General features: G+C 34.8%; 1 protein-coding gene across 1 annotated transcript; it reads left to right on the forward strand.

The window, feature by feature from the left end:
• The first annotated feature begins 2,651 nt into the window (after positions 1-2,651).
• On the forward strand, positions 2,652-21,716 carry LOC149939369 (delta-sarcoglycan-like). Its single transcript, XM_090177832.1, has 8 exons — positions 2,652-2,999; positions 11,386-11,822; positions 12,287-12,388; positions 13,366-13,453; positions 16,587-16,706; positions 19,315-19,387; positions 19,992-20,112; positions 21,312-21,716. The coding sequence occupies exons 2-8, from the start codon at positions 11,430-11,432 to the stop codon at positions 21,528-21,530; spliced, it is 1,116 nt and encodes a 371-aa protein (XP_090033958.1). The 5' UTR covers positions 2,652-2,999; positions 11,386-11,429; the 3' UTR covers positions 21,531-21,716.
• Positions 21,717-24,387: the final 2,671 nt, after the last annotated feature.

The raw sequence follows: 24,387 nt of genomic DNA on the forward strand, positions 1-24,387 counted from the left end.
ATTTAAGAGAACCTTATATACAGTGTTACATTTATTAAAGAAAATTCATGTAAAACATGATTTTTTTTTAAAAGAAGTGAGTTACTTACTATTTTAAGCATTTTAATTGACCTCGAAAGGTCTAATCATATATTTTACCCTTTCATGTTAATACAATACCATTTGGGGTATTGAAAGGAAAGAAGCCCTAAGAATAAACCTTTTCCAGTACTTGTGGTAAAGGTATAAATGTTATGTTCCTTAAATTGAGTTCTTTTGAAACAAAGAAAAACATTACATGGACGAATTTCGAGACTAGTATTTGAATACTTGGTTATTTCCTTTTGGAATATTTTCTTTAAAATAACACAATGCGAAAAAATCCAATCACCTGGAATATTGAACGACAGTTAAATCTTTCAAAGTTTGATTAAAGATTTTAAATATAGGGGATATTGAATAAGGCGTCAAACTATGCGTACCCAAATAGGGGCGCTCAAGAATTATTGTTAAATGTATATCAACTACTGAAATACTTAAATGATATTTTAAGGGTTGCAGCCCCCTTTGCTCAGCGACTTCAGGGACGCTCATTGGTATATTAACCCCGGGCGATAACCAGCTTACTCTAGTCTTGTAAACGGTTAATATATTGCATCGCATTGAATAATAAAATAATGAGAATTAATAAGGGCCGATGAAGGATTGTAAATACTATTTAAAAGGTCTAGCTTCTTACGTTTTATGAAGTGCAATAAGTACTTTAACACTCCACAAAAGGACTGACTATGGAAAGCAGAAGGTTTTAATATGTTCTGTGGCAATACCTTCAATGGTCTTAAACATTGGAAAAAGTTTTAACCACTCTAGAGGTCTAAAATAAAAACGTTATTTTTAACAGTGCATTTTATATATCTTTTTTGTCTTCTTAAGTCAACACCAACGTATCTATTAGACTGGGTTAGCATGGTAGGAATGCCTTGTATCCCGGTCACTTGGATTAATGGCTTTAAAAGACGATTGATTGATGACTTAGGCCTAAGGTGGTGCCTACCGTGCCTTGGGTATTAGCCTAGCTGATTATTATTTTTTTTTTTAGTTTCCGCTTCATAAAACGTTGAAAAAGGCTTTGTCTACAACGTTAAATTTCCAGTCTAATTTGGTTTAGATAAAATTATTTGCTGATATTGGGTATTCGATTAAATCATCGGCAGTTTCAATCCCTGTATTTAATTACTTTTCTCGGTTAGGAAACTGTTAAAATACAGCTATGTGGGTTGACGGAGTGGTTAGCACTTTCGCCTTGCAGCAAGAGGAGCCGGGTTCGATTCCAGCTTGTGGCACTGGGTGAAAACTCGGAACAACTCCTTCCGCGTTGAGTTGGCAAGTTCTCTCTCCACTGATTTAAGGGGTTTTTCCACGAGTTCTTAGGTTTCCCCTTCCAAAAAACCTTGTTGAGGTTAACGGTTATAGGTAGTGTAGGGAACTGTTGACTCGCGTGGCATGCAGGCCACCACCCTTCTACGCCTTGTAACCCGGCCACCTGAATTAAAGGCTTTAAAAGTCGCCTAAGGTGGTGCCTTGTTGCTGATTGTTGATTATTATTAAATATTTAAGTTTTCTTTTAGGAAAATTATTTGAATAAGTCCATGAATAAAAGATATCGCTACACAAAAGTAACAAACTGTTTAAAATAAATAATTGTTGCAATGGACATATGTGCTTTATAAATTACATTTATTACGAAGGTATTTGAGGAAATATGAAAAATATAAACGTTAAAATAGACATTGGCCACAATTTTATATATAAACAGTAATATAGAGCAAAACATTCCCTATTAATATATCTGGTGTACAGGTTACGTTATTATACATAGGTCGAATTAATAAAATATCTGACCTCCATTTTGAACTTCATTCAATTGATTGTAATATGGAGAAATTTAGATAACTTCTATTAAAATATAGAAAATATTTGCCCACAGTTATATTAACAGAAATCATAATATTATAAAACAATGTGTAAATAGCCCCCAAATTTGAAAATTAAGAATTTTGATACTATCCTTTTAACAGTTAACGTTAAACAATTTAAAATTTTGTAAGTATACAAATTTAACCGTTTTCTTTTTTAGGTGTGGGGAATTTAAAAATTGGTTTTCATTCAGGGTCGTGCAGAGGTTCGAGGCAAAGTACATAACTAAGTTTCGTGCTGAGTAACCTACACGACCTTAACATGACCTTGGGCCCTTACAACCGGTCCCTTGGAAATTTAGATTGAGTTTGACTTCATGAGAAATTTTGTAACCGTAGAAAATTATGAATTTAGCAAAAAAAAATGGATATGGAGTTTTAAAAATTAGTTTCGTTTAGAAGATTGGCTATAAGCCGACCAACAAGAATGTTTTACTTAAGCAATCAATTTATTATACATCCAGTTTTCCATCAACAACTTTGACAAACGGTAGACGAGCCCGGCTCCCAAATGTGACGTTGGAGAGTGTAAAATTTCACGGCGAAGAATTGAATATCCCATTTGGTTTGGTTATTGAAGTGAAGGAAGATTTACGACGCGCGAACAGGTTCCGAAGCGGGAGAGGCAGGCCAGGTCCCCGATATTTACTGGCAACTGTCGGGTCCACAGGCGACAAGCGAGCTTCACGGACGCATCTCGGGTTGAGGGTGGAGCGCCGGGAGAGAGCTAGAGTTCGATCAATGGGTGCGCGAGCGCCTCCCGCGGCACTCTTCATCTCGGGTTCGTGGCTTCGTGGGAGGCTCGTTGGGGCCTTTATCAGTCTCTCGGTCAGGATTTGAAGGGAGGACAGCCTACTAACGCGGAGAACGGTCGTCCGCTTCGGGTGAGAGATCTTCCGGAGTCGACGAAAGACAACGGTAAACGCCAGGACCTGTAGAATAAGTAAACAGCCGCTGTACCTGGTTTTGCGCGTCTTTCCAATAAGTTTAAAGTTCCACGCTTTATTTGGACGCAATGCTAAAGAAATAGCGGATAGTCAAAAGGTAATATTGATGTGCTTTATATGTATTTATTTGAGGTGTAATTTAGGTTTAAGTGTCAAAAGGCCTTTTTAGTAATTTACCAGGAACGTTTAATTTACTATTGTTAACGTGTCTTAAGTCGTTCGTTTTAAAGCCTGCTATTTACGAAGTACGCGCGTTATCACCTCAAAAAGATTATTGTCTTTCTTGTTCTCTTTTTTACTAACTCTATTAATCTCCAGACCAACGGTGGTTAACTTAATTTTCGTCAAGAAATTAAGACAGTAGATAATGGTTAATAATTTTTAGCAATTTAGAGACTTGTTCTAGGGAAACATAAAGTTATAATGCTTTTTATCAAATTATATACTTTTGTTCTACCGAGTGATACTATTCTTCTTCAGATTTTGAAAGTAATGATTATTCATTGATCAATTTATATACAGCTGTTCTAAAAGGGAAAACTTTAAAACTAATTAATATGTAAAACCCGGCAGTTCTTCGAGGCGAAGGATATAATGTTTTTATTGATAAGTGAGTGTATGAAATGGACCAAATTGCTAATAATATTTTTTTATTCTTATATAAATGATTTAATCCAAGCTTTCTGACCAGTAAATAAATTTAAACCAAATAACATGTTAGTTAAATTTACAGAAAATATACTCCAAGTAAAAAAAATATATTGTTCTTCTTGAAAACTTTATTGATTACGGAATTTACTCGAAAAATTTTATTGTAAGATAGTAATAATAATAATAATAATTATAATAATAATCAGCACCATCTTAGGCCTAAGTCATCAAGCGACCTTTGAAGCCTTTAATTCAGGTGGCCGGGTCACACTGCGTAGGAGGGTGGTGGCAAGCCCTGCATGCCACGCGATCGAGCCAACAGCTCCCTACACTAACTACTACCGTTAACCTCAACAAGGTTTTATGGAAGGGGAAACCGAAGAGCTCGGGGGGAAAACCCCTTAAACCAGTGGGGAGAGAACTTGCAAACTCAACGCACAGCAAAAGCCCAACGTTGAAATAAGTCAAGAAATAGCCCTTAGCGGTGATAGTTCTTGTTGCTTATATGAAAAACTTTCACTAGTTTGACACTCTTTCGCCTTCTAGAGAAGAGGCCATTTGCGCAGAAATACGAAAGGTCAAAATTATCAAACCAAAACCTCCTATTTTCAAAACATTCCCATCAAATATCAAATATTTTAATCCACAAGGCAGTGTTCAAAAATCTGTCTCAGCTTGACCTAATAGTCAGTTCAAGCAAGTTACACTTTTCATACGAATCGTTTCCGTTGTTTGTGACCTCAAATATTTCATTTCAAAATAAATGTTTCCAGATTTACGCAAGGTAAGGCCATGATGTCACTTGAACGAAAAGATACCTACATTTGCATTACCTTTACCCTCAACAATTCAAAATGTTTGCTGGAAATTTATTTTTCGTTAGTAGCAAATTTCCCTCTATATCGATTAATCCTGAAATACCTAACGTTACAGATGTTGTTTTAAGATTCACATGTCATCCTAAAATGTCACACAATCAATTAGTAGGGTGTTTTGAATTGCTCTGACTGGGCATTTTTTTTAGAAACTGCAGAAGATAGAGTTGCGTAATTTTTAGGGTGTTATTTCTAGTGTGGGATCGCTTTAAATCCTAAATTTCAGAAAAATCGGGAATAATTTCAAGTTTTTGTAAAAAAATATTTTTTCACTGGTAGGTGCTAGAAAAAGACGTATCAATGAGAAAGTTGTAGAGTGCTGTCGAAAATTTTCAAGCAAATTGGTTTCATTGGAAAAGAACACTTATGATATGAACTGATGAAAAAAAACTGTCCATATGGGCCAGTAGCCTTCGCATTTTTGTACGTTAATGAAAGAAATCACGTTAAAATATTAAAAAAGGTAAACGTAATTAACCCAAACGCCAATTTAGGCCCACATTAGGCCTAAAAACGTATCATTAGCCAACTACGCACGAAGGTCAAGTTCTCAATTAGTTTTTTATGTGAAATCTTTTTGTTTTCAACCATTCTCTAATGGTTTTTGAGTCTAATCAACATGCCACTAAAATATTTTCGTGATCAGCGTGCTTTCATGGTCGAGTTATTTTATGAAGTCCATCGCCACGCTCAAAAGGTTAGTGAATTGTTCACCGTTCGATATAAAGATAGAAGACCAAGCCACAACACAGTTCTTGGAGCTGTTCTTGATTTTCAGACTTACGGAAATGTCAATCCCAGATTTCGTGAACCAGGTCGTCAAAACATCAACATGGAAGACACCGTTCTAGCTTATTTTGTTGCGTATCAACAGAGGTGCAAACGACGATCTCGGATTATCGACGAACTACGTGGGGACCTTTCTTCACAATCACAACTTCCATCTGTATCGAGCGACCCTCCACCAAGCTCTGCACGAAGGAGTTATAGAACGAAGATTTGATTTCTGCAACTGGCCAATAACCATGTCTGATGATAACCCAAATTTCATCAATCAAATGCTGGTGACCGACGAATGTTATTTTTCTGAGAGATGGGCCTTTCAGCCATCAAAACACCCACATGTGGTGTAAAGAAAATACTCACTGGAGTTTTCCTCACCATCATCAACAACAACTCCGACTGAATTCTTGGGTGCGTTTGCTCGGGGATCGAGTTATTGGTCCATTTTTCCTCCCTGCTCGTCTTAATGGACAACGTTACTTGGCGCTTTTGCTGAACGAATTAGCAGACGCTTTAGAAGATATTCCGCTAGAAGCTTACAGACAGATGTGGTACCAACATGACGACGCACCACCCCACGTACCTAGATGTGTAGTGGAGCATCTTACCAACGAGTTCCCTCAGCGTTGGGTTGGCAGGAATGGCCACGTCCAATGGCCTGCGAGGTCTCCGGACCTAACTCTGAAGGACTTTTTCTTGTGGGGGTTCATCAAAGCACAATTTTGCGTGACGCCTGTTGAGAACATCGAAGATTTGCGTCACCGAATCATTGCAGCCTTCGAACTTATCACTCCTGATATGATCAGATGCTTGTTTCAAAACATGCTTCATCGTGTCCAAACGGAGATATCATAGAACCTCACTTGTAAAATTCCTATGTTTATTCGAATAAAATGTTCAATTCAATATTTCGGACATTTCTTTCATTTACGTACAAAAATGCGAGGGCTATTGGCCCCTATGGACAGCTTGTTTTATTCATCAGATCTAATCTTTGGTAAAAGGTGATCTTTTCCAATGAAAATTTCTTTGAACATTTTCGACAGCACTCTACAACTTTCTCATTGAAACGTGTTTTCCAGCACCTACCGGTGAAAAAATAGTTTTTTCCAAAATTCCGAAATTATTTCCGATTTTTTTCTGAGGTTTAGGATTTAAAGCGATCGTACGTTAGTTATAATATACTGAAAATTTCGTAACTCTATCTCTTGCAGTTTCTGAAAAATATGCCCAGTCATTTATTCACAAAATTTTATGAAAACTCACGAAATAGTTGACGATAGCATAATCATTTGGTAATATTTTTCCAATGAACTTCAAGGAATTATATTCGATTCAATAATGGATTTTAAGAATCGATATTATATTTGGACAGTATGATACGTTTGCATCTCAGGCTAAACTAAAATGAACAAAAAGAGCTCTTTAGAAAGCTATGAACCACGCCCGCGTTTCAAAAAAATATCTTAATAAATTTTTCCGTCTTGACTTTGGTAAAATTAGGCCCTGCCACGATCTAGGAAATATTTCATTCTACCTATGTGCCAATATTCGTGCAAATAGGTCCAGTAGTTCTTGAAAACTATCGATTACCATATAAATTCATTGGTTTGATTTCGATTACCACCAACAAACTTTTCAATTCCTATGCTTTATTAAATAAAAATTCATTTTGTACTAATTTTCCATAATCAACATTACCAAAACCGCAGTGGAATCCTACAGAAAAGGTGAATCAAATTTGATTCAGAAACTATACCTAAAATGGGAAGATTTCAATTTTGATTTAAACATTTTTATTTGATCCATTACAATGCATAGAATTAATCTTTATTCCAAATTTATTCAATTATTTAATTCAAACAGAACTGGGTTGGACTTGATTCCCGTTGAATCCACATTTGGACATGAAATTATGTGAATTTCACCAGGGAAATTATATAACGAAAAGGAAGCGTATGGAACAAAAGTTACGGATTGTTTTAAAACAGCGATGCAACTTTGAGGCTGATCGAAAGTTTTAGAAAAATTGTTTCACAACATTTCTTTTATTAAAAAATGTAATATTTACTAGAGGTGGGAACCTGCCATCAAATAAACGGTCACCTGAAAGAAACCCACTCACCCGGTTAATAAAGATCTATGTTGGTTATATTGGGTGTTTTTGGAAGAATTTGTACTAGGGTTATCCGTTAAAAAACGGATATTTGATCTATAATTGATTACAGATTTTGTTATATTTCTCTTAGGGCCACAACTTTATGTATACACTGCTCAAACATATTCAAATATATAAATTAAGAAGAAGCGAGCGTAACTGTCTATTACGAAACTATATAGAAAACCAACGCGCGGGTATCATTGTATACCGCAGGTTGGTAGAAATTTTAGCGGTTTTACTTAATTGGGTAGGGGTAAGGAATTTTTATTGACGTCAGATGAGTTATTGCATTATAATTGTTTCGGTATGCAGGGTCTCACCTCTCATGTAAACCGTTCTAATTTTAGTACATTGAGCAGAAATCGTTTTATAAACTCCGGCTAAAAGCTGAAATAAAGAAATCTCGTGAGATTGACGAAACATTGAAATAAAATCCATTCGTGAAATTTGATTATGAGTAGCGCAGAAAACTCACAGATTGTTTATGTTGTAGCTTTCAAAGCATTTTAGACGAAAAATACGCAAGTCTTCCTATCATAAAAATTCAAAGCCAACTGTTTTTGACACTTAAACTAAACTTCGTTATATTAGCCGATTACCACATATGATACTATTTGTTATCTTTGATACATTTATTTACCATTATTACTAACCAGTAATTATTTTTTTGCAAAAGAATGAATGTCTAAGCCAAATGAAGTAAAGAATTCAATAAAGAAATTAGGAATAAGAAATCAATTGAAAACGAAATTTCGAAGCTAATATCATAATTTTTAATATTATCGAAAAATTGTGTTTGTTGTAGAGTTAGTTAATCATTTGAAAAAGACTGTTGAGATCTCGGATTTACGGCTTAAGCGTTAGAGAGATAAAGAATTAAAAATAATCTTGCGAATAAGTATTTAATTAAAAGGAATTCAATAGATTTGGGAAATATGATTTTAGATCAATTATCTAAGTCTCTAATTAATTCATTAAAAACTGTATCATAAAACTGTCTATCTTGGAATATTTTAATTTTTTTAAAGCTAGAGCTAAAGGTATTTGAATCTTGACAACAAACGCAAAAGTGAAAGAGATATCCTTCAAGGGGAACTCAGCTAAGCGTACGGTATGAAAATCGAAATACGGGTGGACTTAGTACATTAGCGATACCCGGAGGACCTTCCTCGACATAAAAGAATCGCGTGGAAAACCTTCAAAATGCGAGAACTTTAAAAAGTTTCTTAACCGTCGGGGCATTCTGCCTCGAGGGCCCAAATCTTTACTCAAATTTAGAAGGAAGTTTAGTTTTCTGCCAAAGAAAGCGTTCCCTCACTCGTGTTTTAAATCCTGAAACCTTGAGCGGCTAATGCACAATCGGGAGTTCATTAAAAGAAGAATTCGACGTTCATTGAAACATTTGAAACGCTAATGGCAAAGAGAGACGTGATATTTATGCTCTCAAAATATTCAAATGACGTGAAACTATCAGGGTTCTGTCTGACAAACAGTTTCCACCACTAGTTTCGATTTGGTGCATTTGGTTTGGCAAAATTTATCATGCGTGGTCGGGAACTATTGACATTTACCATTTAACTTCTACTTAAAGTACAGAAAAATAAAAAATAAAAACCATGTTAGTCGAAGAAGGCAGGCTTATAAATACATCAAAAATGTATAACATTATTTAAGTTATCAATTCCAAAATTAATCAACCAAACATTTATCAGATTTACAAAAGTTTTTACGGTTGTACATTTTTATATGTTTATATCAGTTTCATTATATATTTTGGGAACTAAATAAAGTTATTTGGTTTTGACGTGGTAAGTAGTGACCGTGGCAACCGATTTAAATAAGAGCTAAGATCAACAGATGGCTCTCTGGAAATCATAATTTGACAGGACTTCGGGGTGGTCTAGGGCTCGTTTACAACTAAATACTTCTTTTTAATGACTTCCTTAAAATCTTTACAAATATCGCATTTTCCCCTTACCAAACAAAATTTAATTATTACAGAAATTTACCAAAACCAAAATTAAATTTAGCTTTAAAAAATCCAAAGACAATGTAAAAAAAATTGCAAATGGTCAAGAACGTCTTTCAATATCTTTCACGGAGATGGGGAAGGGGATACCAATGTTGTCCAATTAGTTTAAAGGAATTGAGAGTAAAATTGTGTAGCATAATGCATTTGGATATTTGAATTGGTAATAAACTAAGGCTAGCAAAACATTCAAATGAATTATTCCGCTAACAAAATATCCAAATATACATAAAAAATTCCATTATCAAAAGGTAATTGAAAAAATGCAATAAAATTTTAATAAATAGTACATGACCCGGAAACTACGAACGACAGACCGTAGTGTATTGAATGAGGATGGCTGCGGTGACATATTCATAAGGTGGTAAAAACATTTTAAGCCCACCATTACATTGGCTATAAATATATTCCCCCCTTCAGAACGCCTCTGAATAAGGATCAACTACATCTTAAAGATTTTATAGGTAATGGTCCAATTGCACAGTTCTCATTTGCGCCGTTTCCATAAGCGCATATGCAATTGCGCGGTTTTGCATTTGCGCGAGTTTCACTTGCGAATTTTTAATAAGCGCAGTTTTTCACTTGCGCAGATATTGTCCATTGGCGCGGTTTTCCGTTTGCGTAGATCCTCATGATTTAAATAATATAAATCAAGCCTTTTTTGCTTAGAAAAAGGTATTTCGTGTCGTTTTTGTCAGAACTTAATTTGTATATCCAGCTGAACTGTTGTGTATGTTTTATGTTCGGTCGTGCTGTAAATACCAATAATATTCATGTTTTTCTACGGTTAAATAATATTCGTTGAACTATTGTCTAAGGTATATATGTTTAGTCGAACAGCAAATCGTAGTTTCTCAGTCTTTCGCCTTCGATGAAAATGTAGTATCTGATTAGCTGTGAACAAGTTTATCAGTTCGAAGGAATAAATGCAGCTTGTTACAGTTGCATTAGACCTAATTTAGCTGTATTTTTGAGAGGTTAAGCTTATATTAAGGTGGAAAATTCAGCAATCTAAGCGGGGCCAGGGATAAAAATTAGCGCTTAGGAAATGGGATTTACGTATTTCTCAGGGGACAATAAGATTTTGGTGGTGAAGGTGCTTTTTTGAGTAAATCAATAGTCTAAGTTGAACTGGGTAAAACCAACCCTCAAATAAACTGAAGCTACCCGAAAACGGCTAAACCTACCTGAAAATTAGAAAATTCATGGTAATCGTTTTTTTTTTCAAATTCAATAAATTCCCATTCGACCGAATAATTTCAATCCAAAAATAGTATTCCCATTGGTTGGTTTAATATTTGGTTGAACAATACTTTGTACCATATGGCTAAGTACTGTCCTCTAGGTCGCGTTGTAGACGGACCAGTTTGATTAGCCCGATAACGCAGGGGAAGTGCAGCGCCGTCAGGCGCCAATGCTTAGCGTACGATACCGTTTTGATTAGGAAAACACGAAAATTATTGTTATTTACAGCACGACTGGACCTTAATCGTACGCTAGCAGTTCAGGTAAATGCTAAACAAGGTTATTAAAAAAAGCCACAAACAACCATTTTACAAGGAAAAATGCTCGATACGCAATATTTTCTTCATGGCTTAATATACAATATTTACGTCATGAGAAGGCGCGCAAATGGAAACTCGCGCTAATGATAAAACTGCGAAAACGGAGAACTGCGCAAATGAGGGAACTGCTGAAACGAAAAACTACGGACAGCAGAAAATTAGCGCAAATAGTAAACAAAGCTATTGAGGAACTGCGCAAATGCACAGCCGCGCAAACGGCCACTGCGCAAATTGGAAAAGCGCCAATGAGAAAGTGCGCAAAAGAAAACCTCGGAAATGGCAACTGCACATACGGACCCAAATCATTGTCTTCATGGTACTTAAAAGCTACGGTTGAAAATAACATTATAATTACGTTTTTATTTTTGGTAGTTTTAACTATTTTAACTATTTTTATTTTCATTATTTTTCGAACGCAGGAAATCGAAATATGTGCAAGTAGTGCTTTCTTATTGTCCTTCAAATGACCGTGATCTCTTCCGTGCCATCGGCCATTTGCCCAACGGCTGCAGTCCGGCAGATTCGATTCCGGAGCACGGTTGACACGTTAGGCGCGAACGGACAGAATGGGCGCGAGCAGTACCTCCTGAACGAGCAGAACGATCACCCGCTGCAGGAGCAGCAGCAGAGAGGCGGTTCACTCAATTTGAAATCCAACATGAGGAACTCCAAGTGTCCAGCGGACAAGATAAGAGAAGGGTTGGCCACCGTGGCTAATGTGGTGCCGGACAAAGGGGACGAGATCTACGGAATCAAGAAACAGTTCCTCTACGTTATGATTGCTTTGTCGTGGATAACAGTCGTCATGAATCTTTCTCTTAACATATGGATAATTAAAGTCTTAGACTTGACTTCGGTAAGTCACATATCAATAGAGAATGAGTTTCTTAAATAGATTGGGCCAAGTGTTATATTAGAGATATGATCAAATGTCCTATAAAGCAACTTAAAAAAATGTTTAAAGCATTATGGGAAAATTCAATCTTTTTCAATAGTTTGGTATTTCCTTTTTTTTCACAAACTGATGCAAAGAAACACATTCAAGCAGTGTTATGGTCTTTAATTAATAAATAATTAGATCGATACCATCTCAGAGATACTTTATCAAGTTTCAATTAATCATTAAGAATGTAAATAGACGGAAAATTTAATCAGTTGTCGGAACAAAATTTTCCATATCATTAAAACAGAAAAGAGTCCAGTTCAATTTCTGACTGTAGTTTTTTATTCTTGGTGCTTAGTTGTTTACTTTGCCTGTTAAATTATCAAAGATTTTTTTCTGATTCGGCGCATGGTTGATTAATATGTTTTTTTAAACAGGTAGGCATTGGATCTATGTCCTTATCATCTTCAGGAGTTAAAATCAAGAGCCCTGTTGAATCCATGGACAAAATCAAAGCGAGATATATTACTACACCAAAAGTAAAATTTATTTTATTTATGTGGTGCACGAACGGTAAATGTTCGCATTAGAATATTATGAGAGGATAATACGTTAATCGGCAAGATATAAATTTGGCTCTAAGCCAAACTGAAGGCATTTTAGTCATTTCCAAATAGTGACACTTAAAGTTTCACAAGTGTTATTGATCTCCTAATATTTTTTATTCCAAAATATAATTTCCCCTTTGTTCGATTCCAAGAAAAGTTTCCGTTCATAAGGCATTAATGTCTATAATAAAAATAATGTTTTCGTAAACTATGTCTGTAAAAAACCAATTAATTTGAAATACAGTTCGTTATACAGTTTTCTCGATTTTTTCCAATTGATCTTAAATGAATTAGTAGTAAATCAAATGGTAATCCTAAACTATATTAGGTTTGTTTTATGTTTCTGAATACATTGGTACAACAGTTTCATATAAAATGTTTTTAAATAATTATATTTAAAAAAAGTTTAAATTTCATTTTCCAAAAAAACCCATTAAAACAAAACATGTCACTTTTATCAAATAAAAGGGCATAGATAAGCAACCTAAAATCGAGCACCAACAGGCTTATTTGCATAAGCATGTCACTTATAATACAGTGTAAAAAATAACGAATTTTTGGAAACTAAGTCGATTAATTTTGATTGTTAAAAGATAATGAAATCGATCAACGACACGTGTTAGGCGTAACTAAGTCCTAAATCTGAACTAAATTATTGGCGTATTATCTAGTCATATGTTAATAAATTATTAAACTCTTATTTTTTTTTAAGTTTGCCACTATTTCAATTAATTAAAGTATTTAAATTTGTATATTAAAATTATTTACATTAAAATGAAAAGATACTTTGAGACTAAAATATTTTAGTCATGAAATATCTTGTCATTTTTATGTAAATAATTTTTAATTTAGTTATAAAGCCATGATTCGAAAAAAATTATAATTCAAGATTTATATTTGTATTTTAGAATCAAAATTTGAAGTTGGAATCAGGAGGAAATGTCACAGTAGTTTCATACAATCCGCAGCCTGGCCGCAGCAGCTATATCAATTTAGGTAAAATTTATTTATTTCCTTACAGGGCTGGGCTTAAACTTACTAAAGATCGGTTTCTTGAGCCTCTATTTAAAATTTTTATAACGTCGTTCATTATATGCACCACCCAAAAACGATAATGCAGCATAGTCCGGCTGTCATTTTACTCGAATTACATTTACACTGTGTACTATGTCGAGGGGTCTATCTATACAGGGTGTCTCAATTTGCTCGATCAGGCAATTTTTCTCAAAATGTATTTATGCTAGGGTTCTGAAATTTTCATGGTTTATTTGTTAGGTATGGAAGGCTTTCGTTACTAAATTTCAGAAAAATCGAACGATTTTGTGCCGTTTTGGAAAATTTATTTTTTCACCGGTAGGTGTCACGCAAAATGTTTCAATAGAAAAGTTGTAGGGCATAGTCGAGAGTGTAAAAATAATTTTGGTTCGGTTGAAAAAGACCTATTTTTCACTGAGTTTGGTGGTCGGGGGAAAAACAAGTTGTACTAGCAGGCAATAGCCTTTAACGTAAACAATCGTACATAATCACAACACACATGTACATTTATTTTAGGGAACTTATGCTTTCAGCTATGTAGTTACTAATCAGATCTGCAAAAAGTTATTGTTATTTAACGAATTGTAGGTAACATGCATTTCAGTTATAAGATTTCGAAAAATAAACAAATAATAATTAGCCCAAGTGACAAATGTTTTTAATGACTTCTACAAAATGTTTTCACCTTCTGATGCAATGCACAAATATGCGAAATGCTCCCCGAACCATTTCTGGAGTCACCCGGCGACATGCTTCGATGATTCTTTGTCGTAAATCTTCAACGCTCGTCACAGGTGTTTGGTATACGTAGTCCTTTACGAATCCCCAAAGAAAAAATGTCGAGTGGTATTAGATCAGGGGATCTTGCAGGCCAACGAACAGGACCAGTTCTTCCGATCCATCTTCCAGGAAACTCGTCGTTTAGATATGCAACCACGTCACGATATTGGTGAGGTGGCGCCCCATCTTGCTGGAACCAGATGCGTCTGTACTCGGCCAGAGGAATGTCGCCCAACACGTTGGATATTTCATTTTGAAGGAACTCCCAAGTAGTTTTGACCGTTCAGACGATTTGGCAGGAAGAACGGGCCAATAATTCTGTCACCTAACAGACCAGCCCACACATTTAAGCGAAACTGCACTTGGTGGCGGTGAGGAAATCCCCAGTGTGGATTCTCGTAGTCCCACATATGTTGGTTTTGACGGTTGAAAGGCCCATCTCTTCCGAATGAACATTCGTCGGAAATCAGTAGTTGATCGTGAAAATCCTGGTGTGCGTCAGCCATGAGGCAAAACCAATTGCAGAAGTCGAGTCGGCGCTGTCTATCACCGTCATGCAGTCCTTGGTGAAGTGTCGCTCGATAAGGATGAAAATGGTGTCTTTTGAGTGTTCTCCAAACGTAGTTTCGATCCAACCCTAAGTCAAAGCTGGCAGTCCTGACGCTCGCTCGAGGATAGGCGACGAAGTAGGCAAGTATGGTGTTTTCCATGTCGATGTCCTGGAGACCACGACCACGAAACCTCGGATTGATATTACCCCAGTTGTCGAAGTCGCGGACCACTCTAAGAACCGTCGTATGACTTGGTCTGCAATTGGGAAATCTTCGTCTAAATAACTGACTTACTAGAGTAGCATTACGACGACCTTCTCCGTAAAATAATTCTAGCATATGAGCGCGCTGATCTCGAGTGTAAAGAGGCATACTGGACAACAATCGGCCAAGCTGAGATAATGTTTTAACTTTGAAATGTAAACGCTTTAAATACTACTCGGACAATTGATATTTCACGTTAAAAATCAACAAAAGAAAAATAAGCGTAATTTTTGGTCTACAAATCTTTGTTTGATGATCTTACTCGTAACCACGTCGAAATGGAAGACGCGGTCTTTGTCTACTTTGTCTAATTAGGTGTTGAACGTAATAATTTTCTTTAACAATAACTTTTGCAGATCTGATTATTAACTACATAGCTGAAAGCATAAGTTCCCTAAAATAAATGTACATGTGTGTTGTGATTAAGTACGATTGTTTACGTTAAAGGCTATTGCCTGCTAGTACAACTTGTTTTTCCCCCGATCTCCAAACTCAGTGAAAAATAGGTCTTTTTCAACCGAACCAAAATTATTTTTACACTTTCGACTATGCCCTACAACTTTTCTATAGAAACATTTTGCGTGACACCTACCGGTGAAAAAATAAATTTTCCAAAACGGCACAAAATGGTTCGATTTTTCTGAAATTTAGTAACCAAAGCCTTCCATACCTAACGAATAAACCCTGAAAATTTCAGAACCCTAGCATAAATACATTTTGAGAAAAATTGCCTGATCGAGCAAATTGAGACACCCTGTATTTCTATCTTATTTGATAATGATATGAATATTTTAGTATGTATGTTTGTAAATTATCCATAGATTTGAATATGATCAAAGAGATATTAGAGTCAATAAACATTTTTCTTGTAAACTAAAAATTGTTGAATAATAGGGTCACTTAAATCAAAAGATAAGCATGGCCCTGCTTAACACATAATATATTATCATTTCAAGAAATAATATAGATTACCGGTATTAATAACAAATTATCATACTTGCGTTTACTATCGATAGATAAATTTGCGAAAGGATGGATTCAATGAAAAACAAAAAATAGAATATCGATAGAAGCATAAGTAACGTAATAACAATAAATATGACACTTCCTATTTTTTAATGCTACTTAACTGGCCGAACCTTTTTGAACAAGGACATTTTCGCCAAGCTCCGACTTGGACTCGCTGTGATTATCGAAAATATTTCAACAGAAAATGGTCCAAGTGTCATTTTATTCTACACCTCGTTAATCGTATTAGTAAAAGGATTAAATTTTAAGTCGTGTTGCGGGCTATGCTTCGGCATATTTGAATTTTATATATATGTATTTTTAAGATCTTCATGGATTCAAGCTCTGATATTACGAAAATAATATTTTTCTCCGTTCCGAACATCAATTTCAATAAAGTTCCGGAGATTGCGAAACCATTCATATTAAACGTTTTTTGTGATTTCAACCAAGTTAATCATATGATTAATACTTTTTGCAATTCAATTTAGGACAAGATGGCTTTGAAACCGTCGGAAGGCATTTCATAGTTCGTAATTCAGCAGGAGATGTGCTTTTCCGAGTGGACCCGAGCGAAGTCCTTGTCGCAGCTGATGACGTTAATATTGCTAGTAGGTGCAAATATCTTCCGAAAATAAAACACATTTTTTTAGTATCTCATGGCGGATAAGAAGGGTCTACTACAAAATGTCAAGGCGCAGCTTTGCGTTTTAAAGTCCAATAACTTATGGAATTCACTTGGAATTTTTTTTTTTACAGAGATGAATATTTTTAAAACCTAATGTGTCCAAAATCTATATCATTTGGATGTTAGCACCTAAAAATGTGTGTTTTTTTTTTTAGTATCTACATTCGTATTGAAAGGTTGTACATCTACAGTACAAAACTGAAGCTAGGTATTTTCCTTAAAACAAAGTTTCTGTGCACTACTACTATCCGAGCAATCGTTGTTGCGCAATCTTAGTTTGAATGTTAATGTTAGCGAAAACTATTTCTACACATTTCTTACATTATATAAGACCAAATTAAGGTGCGTGCAAAAATTCCTCCCGTTGCAATTTTTCTGACGTTTCTTTAAATTGAATCAGCGTGTGCAGGGGGGAAAACGAGTCAAAAAAGAGTAGCTTTCTGGAAATGAATCAATAAATGTAAGCTAAACTGGTGCAGTGAATAATAGTTAGCAACTAGTTTTATGGCGCCACTGTCCGTTTTTGTTATGCGACAATTAAATGTTTCGTTGATTTCATTACATCAATCCATCTCATTACTTTCATTTTAATTTCATATTTATTAATATTTAGTATTTTCTTATTTTTGAACTTTCTAATCACTAAATAATGATATAAAACATGCTTCTCTACTTCGCTGGAATTAAAAACCGTTTGGTGCTTCCTAAAGCAAACGGTTCAGGTTATTTAGGTCGTTATCTTCAGACGTTTGTCAGATCAAGTTGATCTGTTATTTTCCTCCAGTCAGCAATCGTATCTTATACATTATCCCAAGTAACCGATCTGAACTGATCCGCTACAATTTACTTCACCCAATTTGGTAAACTGTACAGTTATCTGACATCTGCGTTTAGTAGACGTAGAATCTTGTTGGTACGAATCAAAGCAAACCTTGATTGAAATTTCGAAAGGAATATTATCAGGCAGTATGTAAAATCGATAACTGTGAGTCATCTGTCTGTCGGTTTACAATGAATTCAGATTGATTTTGGGTTTAAAATATCTGGTTTGCATTCTGAACCATATCAACTGATCTTATAATATATAAGAACGTAAATTCCCGGTTTCGGATAAAGCAACTGTGAGAATCTGTTGTAAGCACTAATTGCGTTTAAATCAGCAGTAATTTTGGAAATGTATAAGCTACCAATGACTTCCTGCTCTGCTAGTCGTTGTAAATTTGTACTCGGTGACTGGTTCGATTTCCGCTCTGAACGGATATACTCTTTTCAATCTCAAACATGCAAATAATAAGTTTTTTCTTGTTCTGGTAAGCGGGTAGGTTGTAGGACCCTATTTACAAGACAAAAATTGTTCCACTTCACTCGGGGACATTAATAAAATACCTCAAAATATTACCGAAATAAATGGTTATCATGGTAGAAGGTGCCTATAGCTCTTAGTTACGCCACTCTATGTTACAGTACTATCTTTAAAATTACTTAGACGAAATAGTAAGCCTAAAAGAAGTCTAGCTGTTCAAACATCTCATTGCGTCGTCGTGTACTCTGCTTTACTCAAAAACGAAATAAGTGCGCTAAAATTCTGCGGAGAGCTCTGCAATAAGAAGAAATCAGGAAAAGTTAGAAATAATTTTCATTAATCTAAACGAGCTGTTCAAAATCTAATATTTTAGATTATTATTCAGTAATATCTTTGGTTCTTTTATAGGTGCTGATTTTATAATTTGGTGGCCGCCCATGAAGAACTTTTAGGCCCCTTACTATAGGGGTAATTATAAAATTTCTGATCCCAAGGCGCAGTGTGCTTTGGGAGTCCGTTTTGCACCCAATAAAAAATGCTACAATTCTAAGTCATGCAACTTACCTCCATTGAATGGGACACAATGGTGCAAACCAAAAATATTGGCCCAGTGTGCCTAGACGTAAAATCACTCCTGCCACGTACTTAACATTTTCTTTGCCCATTATGTTTCCCAAATAGGCAACAAACAAGCTTGGCCTGTTACTGTAGCTCAGATTGCTCAATCTTTGAAGGACTAGATTGAGCAATGTTATACAGAGGGTTACGTTTATTTCCCTTGGTTACTTAATCGTAGCGTTTTGAAGTCAATTAGATTTTAACAGGTCCTGGATACTCCGTAGTCACAGAAACGCAGCTCTTTGTATCTGACATAATTACAATATTTTATTTCAACTGCTGAACTCATATACTCTCACAAGGGATATATGAAGATCTCTGCCGGTTTTGTATTTTAGAGATGAGGCCGGTTTATTAAAACCTGAAGTGAAAGCCACTAAATGTTACTTTTTATAAGGTAAGCGACAATACTTTCGTGGGAGTTTAGAACAAGAATTCAATGTGACGTAATATACTTCTCAAATAAACTTTGCCCTCAAGATAAGGCAGTTTACGTGTTAACTTGACGCATACCATCACTTATAGAACATAAACCCGAGTAGACACACAAACGTTTGGTTGTTCTTAAATTGTTTAAAATGCTATGATTATTTTCTTTACATCTCTATAGATTCCGGAGGTTTAAGACTTGATGGGTCTCTAGAAACTACATTGATTAGAGGGGAAATTTCAAAAGATTTGCTGTAAGTGCATTTAAAAAAGAAATCCTATATTTTATTCGAAAAATCAGCCTAAACGATCTGATTTAGTGATGCACAAATCAACTACAATTTGTGTGCTTATAATAGGAAAATTTAGATCTTTTTCCCATAATTAAAATTGATGGTACAAATAGATTTCGATAAACTTGTACATTTATTAAAAAAATAGTTTATGCAATGAAATAACCGGTTTCTATTATAAATAGATAGGTGAGCGTTCTACCGCAGAACCACGGATACAGTTACCCTTCACTGAAAATTAAAAACTCTTCCGAGGAGAGGTATATTTTGGCTTGCCAACTTGTTTAGTGTACAAAGTTCACCAAGTAAAATGTATCATAAATTATTATCAATAAGACTATTGAACTCATAACCTTAACACCTTCACATAAATTGAAATTGAAGGTATTTATTGAAGAACAATTTATTTTTGTGAGAGGAAACCCATAATTTAGAATTATTTAACTAGGAAATATTTATTTGAAAAATATGATTTTTTTTATTTAAAAGTAATTGTGCGTGAAATGTAAGATTTAACTTTTACCATTTATTTTACAATTTCTAATTTTGTATCGAAATTCAAAAGGATTGAATCTCCTCGAAGGACAGTAAAAATTCAGGGCGACGAGGAAGTGATTTTCGAATCTAGAGCTGGAAAAGTGGAAATCAAGTCGCTAAACGACGTATTAATTCAAGGACAGAGAAAGGTAAATCCCACCTGGGACACCTGGCCGACTGAGGAAGGCTACTTATTATTGCATTTATTGAACATCGTCACTTCATTGATATTTATAATAGTAGGCACATTAAAAAGCTACTCCAATGAAGTAAAAACGTCTTTAAAAATAGCTTAGCGCTTGGTTTAACTGAGCTGAAGGGTATAAATTGAAAATACTGCTTTTATTAACAAGAAATGGGTACCTTTCCTGTGATTGGTTATAAAACCTAATTTTTATGTTTGCTAAAAAACCTCAAAATCAGCTTTATCCTCGTGTTTTTCAAGGTTCCGCGTCAAACTCTTTCAAACTGTTATTTAGCTTCCGCTTGACAAAAACCCTCAAAATCTCATAGCTTCCGCTACTAGCGTTAAGCTTTATTTTCAGGTTCCCGAATTTGTAGGTCTTTACTTAAGTTACTTTTCACTGGCATATGAATTACGACGCAGATCTTAACAGGATAAGTTAAATTAATTTTTGAAATGTTATAAATAAAGGAAAATAACACTTAATAAATTATCAGCATTAAACTATCCAATATAGCTCTAACGGTAATATTTAGTGTAGGGAGCTGTTGGCTCGCATGTCTTGAAGGGCTTGCCACTACCCTCCTACGCATTGTAACCCCGCCACCTGAATTGATGGCTACAAAAGTTGTATGATGACTTAGACCTAAGGTGGTGCCTTGGGTATTAGCCTAGCTAGCTGATAATTTAGTATTATATTACACGATAAAGCTAAATCAAATTTAGTACTTTTATATACGTACGTAACAAGACCAATCTAAAACTTCTAACAGGGAAATAAACACTTATAACTGAGCCAATAGAGGTTCGATTTTAATGCTCTTTTTCATAGTAGATGGCACCAATAAAAACGTTTTGGTGGGATAGGAGTTAATACATCCTGATATAGTACCAATAAAACGTGTAATATTACTTTAAGTTTTGTAAAAACACAAAAGTTTAACGTTAGAAACATTCTGCAAAAAAAGTAATCCAAAACAATTAGATTTTTTGTAGATTTTTGGTACTATTTGTTTCTGACTGTTGACGCCATCTGGGTGTATAAAAATGGGACCCTAACGGCGGTAGCATTGTAAAAGGATCTTATATCTTATCAAATGTGTGTTGGTTAAGTTAATCAAATTTATGGAATGTTTAACCTTTTACTTATTTTTAAAAACGAAGGTGGTTTTGGATAATGGCAAGCTTCAAATGAAAAATTTGCCAATATCATGGGCATATGGAAAACCTTCCGGAAGTCCGAGAAGTTTTCAAGTTTGCGCTTGCGACAACGGCAGAATTTTCTTGGCACCGGCAGAAGACACCTGTCAGATCGAAGCTGATGTCTGTGCACAGACGGATGGAACAACCAGCGACAAAATATCGCTCTCCAAATCGGCGTAATTCTTCATTCTGGAATGCAGCTAGGCCTGTCTGCCTTAAGTTTCTTAATACTATTCGTAGTTTGAAAGACATGTCTTAAGAATTGATAGGCTATGGAATTAGTCTGTCGTAGTTCATTTCACTCTAATTATTATGATTCGTAATGTGAATATTTATTTGTAAATAAATGTTTTAACAGTTTTAAAACAGTTTTTTTAATATAAAATTCCATACATAAGTATCATAAAAATCGAAATTATACTAATAATAATAATAATAATCGAATAAATTAACAGTACGAAGAGACCCAAAATAAAGCTTAAACTGTATTCATCCGGGTATCACGAGCTGACCAAATTTAACCAGAAGGGAGTCGGTAAACTTACCTAGCATAACTAATATAAATAATATATAATTCAATATTTAAGCTATATAAACACTTTTTCTTCAATAAAACCAATTTTAGCCATGATTCATTTTATTTTAACTGTTTTTTTAAGTTTAAATAAGTAATGGTTAACTGAAAACCAACGTGTACAAATATTGTATGTTCAAGTCAGAAAAGTTCATTACATATACCTGCAAGTTAGCGACAACATAACGTATCCTAAATTACCTGTTTCCATTAATAGTAGTAGTTTGAAACATGTTTCTTCGCAAGCTTACACATAGAAAAATGAGTGGAGGCCTACTACTTCATCAGGGAAATACGGTTTATAAATAATAGAATATCCCTAGATAGTTAAATGTTTTAAATTTTTTCGTTAATCTTCCGCGATTCGCAGGAAGCCAACGCCCATTCAAAACTGGGAAAGTACACGATTCATTTTAATAGCCTTGATGGGTAATTATCTGCCACGAAATATGTGATAAACCCCTGAGTATATTTAGAATTTAAATAACTAGGTATTTAACTAAATCAAAATCAACGGGAATGGTCAGAAAGGTAAGTTACGCGCATCGTTAGAATAAAAGGTTCACTGTTTATTGGATTCTTCTGCCGTAAGTGATATAATTCGAGTTATTTTCATAATTTTAAAACTCTAGCACTTTTGAGTACACAATACCCTAACTTCATGAAAAACAAAAGTAAGCTATTCACTTCCTTATCAACAAAAATCATTGTATTACAAGCAGTTTCTTCATTTCTCGAGATAAATGCTACTCCGTATATTGTGGTTGTCCTTCGAGAATATGAATAAAGTTGTACCTGGGTTCACTAATTTTCTAAAAGAAAATTGCTGTTTGGGGTGATCGGTCACTTAGAAGAGAAAATATTTCATTTATTAGCGATATTACTAAGATATTTTTATGGAAAAATACGAGACTAACAAGAAAGCCTGGAGCGTTCACCAACCTTATTTACGTTGATTGAAATCATGAGCCAGTCTTTTAACCAGTTCAACAAAAACGCAATGGTTTCCGTAATTATGATTTTATTTTGTGCATTTGGATGAATAAAATATTCATATACTATTTTGTTTAAAAAATTGAACCGCGTAAGCCATTTCTTACATTTACGTACAAAACTCTAAAAAATATTGATTCCTATGTCTAGCTTGTTTTCTTCATCAACCTCCTATCTCCATTAAAAATTGGTCCCTGTATTCATTAGTCAAAGGTATAACATAGAAACTGCTAAAATACGTGAAAAGTCAAATAAGTCCATAATAAAAAGGGGGTAAAAAAGCTTAACTCTAACAAATTTAAATTTCTTAGGGTTTAAAAAGTCGCAACGTTATCGAAAACCAATCGTCCGATCTCAAAGTTAATTTAGTGCTTGACAAAACGTTGCCATAGTAGGGGTATAAAGAGGGTAAATATGCCTTAACTAGTTCTCATAATGTAGAGGTTGTAATGAATGTAAAACTGAGAAATTATCACGAAAAAAATCATCCGCTCTCTTGCAAACCCCGCCACTAGAGGTCTCAAACTTGCGCGAGTCTGTTAATTGGATTTAAATTAAGACTCCCGCGAATCCAATAGACTGAAATGAATTTTGTTCATTAAAAACCGGGTTAAAATAATTATCGCACAATGGGAGGAACGATCGGAAATTTGGTCCCTTTTTTGCCGACGTTTTTTTGGGCCTTTAAAAAAGTCGCTTGGTGACTTAGCCCTAAGGTGGTGCTTTGGGTATTAGCCTGACTGATTATTAACAATTCGTCAATGTTTATTTCCTTAGATGAATAATGATCAGCGTAGTTAATAAATAATAATCAGCTAAGCTAATACCCAAAGAATCATACAGGCCTAAGTCAACTCGTGATTTGTGACTGTGTGAAATTGCGTCTCTTCGTTCATGCCACACGAGCCAACAGCTCTCAATACTTTTACTATTACCGTTCACCTCAGAAAGGTTTTACGGAAAGGGAAAAACGAAGAGCACGGAGGAAATTCCCTATAGCCAGCAGGGATAGAACATACAAACGCATCGCAGAAACAGTGGTTACGAGTTTTCACCTAGTGCACAAACTGAGATCGAACTCGACATGAAGTAAAATCACGCTCCGTATCACCTTTTTATTTCAGATTAGACATTTTTTTATAATGGATTTGCTGTCTCGCGATTAATTATTTGAACTCGTCTCGTCAAATTATTTAAATTGAAAAGGCATGATAAATTGTTTTGTTTCATCACGGCTAAGCTTTTCAAGAAATACGTTGTTAATACAAAATTAGCTTGTAAACGATCTGATCATAGATTTGGCTAAAAAAATCGAAACTATTAACAATCGTTTGTTTTTTTTCCTTTTAAAAAAATTTAATTATCTATAATTATATTATACACGTCTTATTTTCTAGCGTCAAAAATTGACAGCAGCGACAAAACGTGATTTCATAAGAAGGAAATTAAAATCACTTCAGTTGTTGAACG

This window comes from Leiobunum rupestre, chromosome 6 (assembly GCF_980474605.1).
Source record: "Leiobunum rupestre chromosome 6, qqLeiRupe1.1.hap1, whole genome shotgun sequence".
NCBI classification, from domain to species: Eukaryota; Metazoa; Arthropoda; class Arachnida; order Opiliones; family Sclerosomatidae; genus Leiobunum; species Leiobunum rupestre.

What these genes read in the sequence shown, in the direction of transcription:
- LOC149939369 (XM_090177832.1), top strand. Translation starts at nt 11,430, where the DNA reads ATGACCGTGATCTCTTCCGTGCCATCGGCCATTTGCCCAACGGCTGCA. An exon ending in AAGTCTTAGACTTGACTTCG is followed by an intron (nt 11,823 to 12,286) that starts GTAAGTCACATA and finishes TTTTTTAAACAG; the next exon opens with GTAGGCATTGGATCTATGTC. An exon ending in TGATGACGTTAATATTGCTA is followed by an intron (nt 16,707 to 19,314) that starts GTAGGTGCAAAT and finishes ACATCTCTATAG; the next exon opens with ATTCCGGAGGTTTAAGACTT.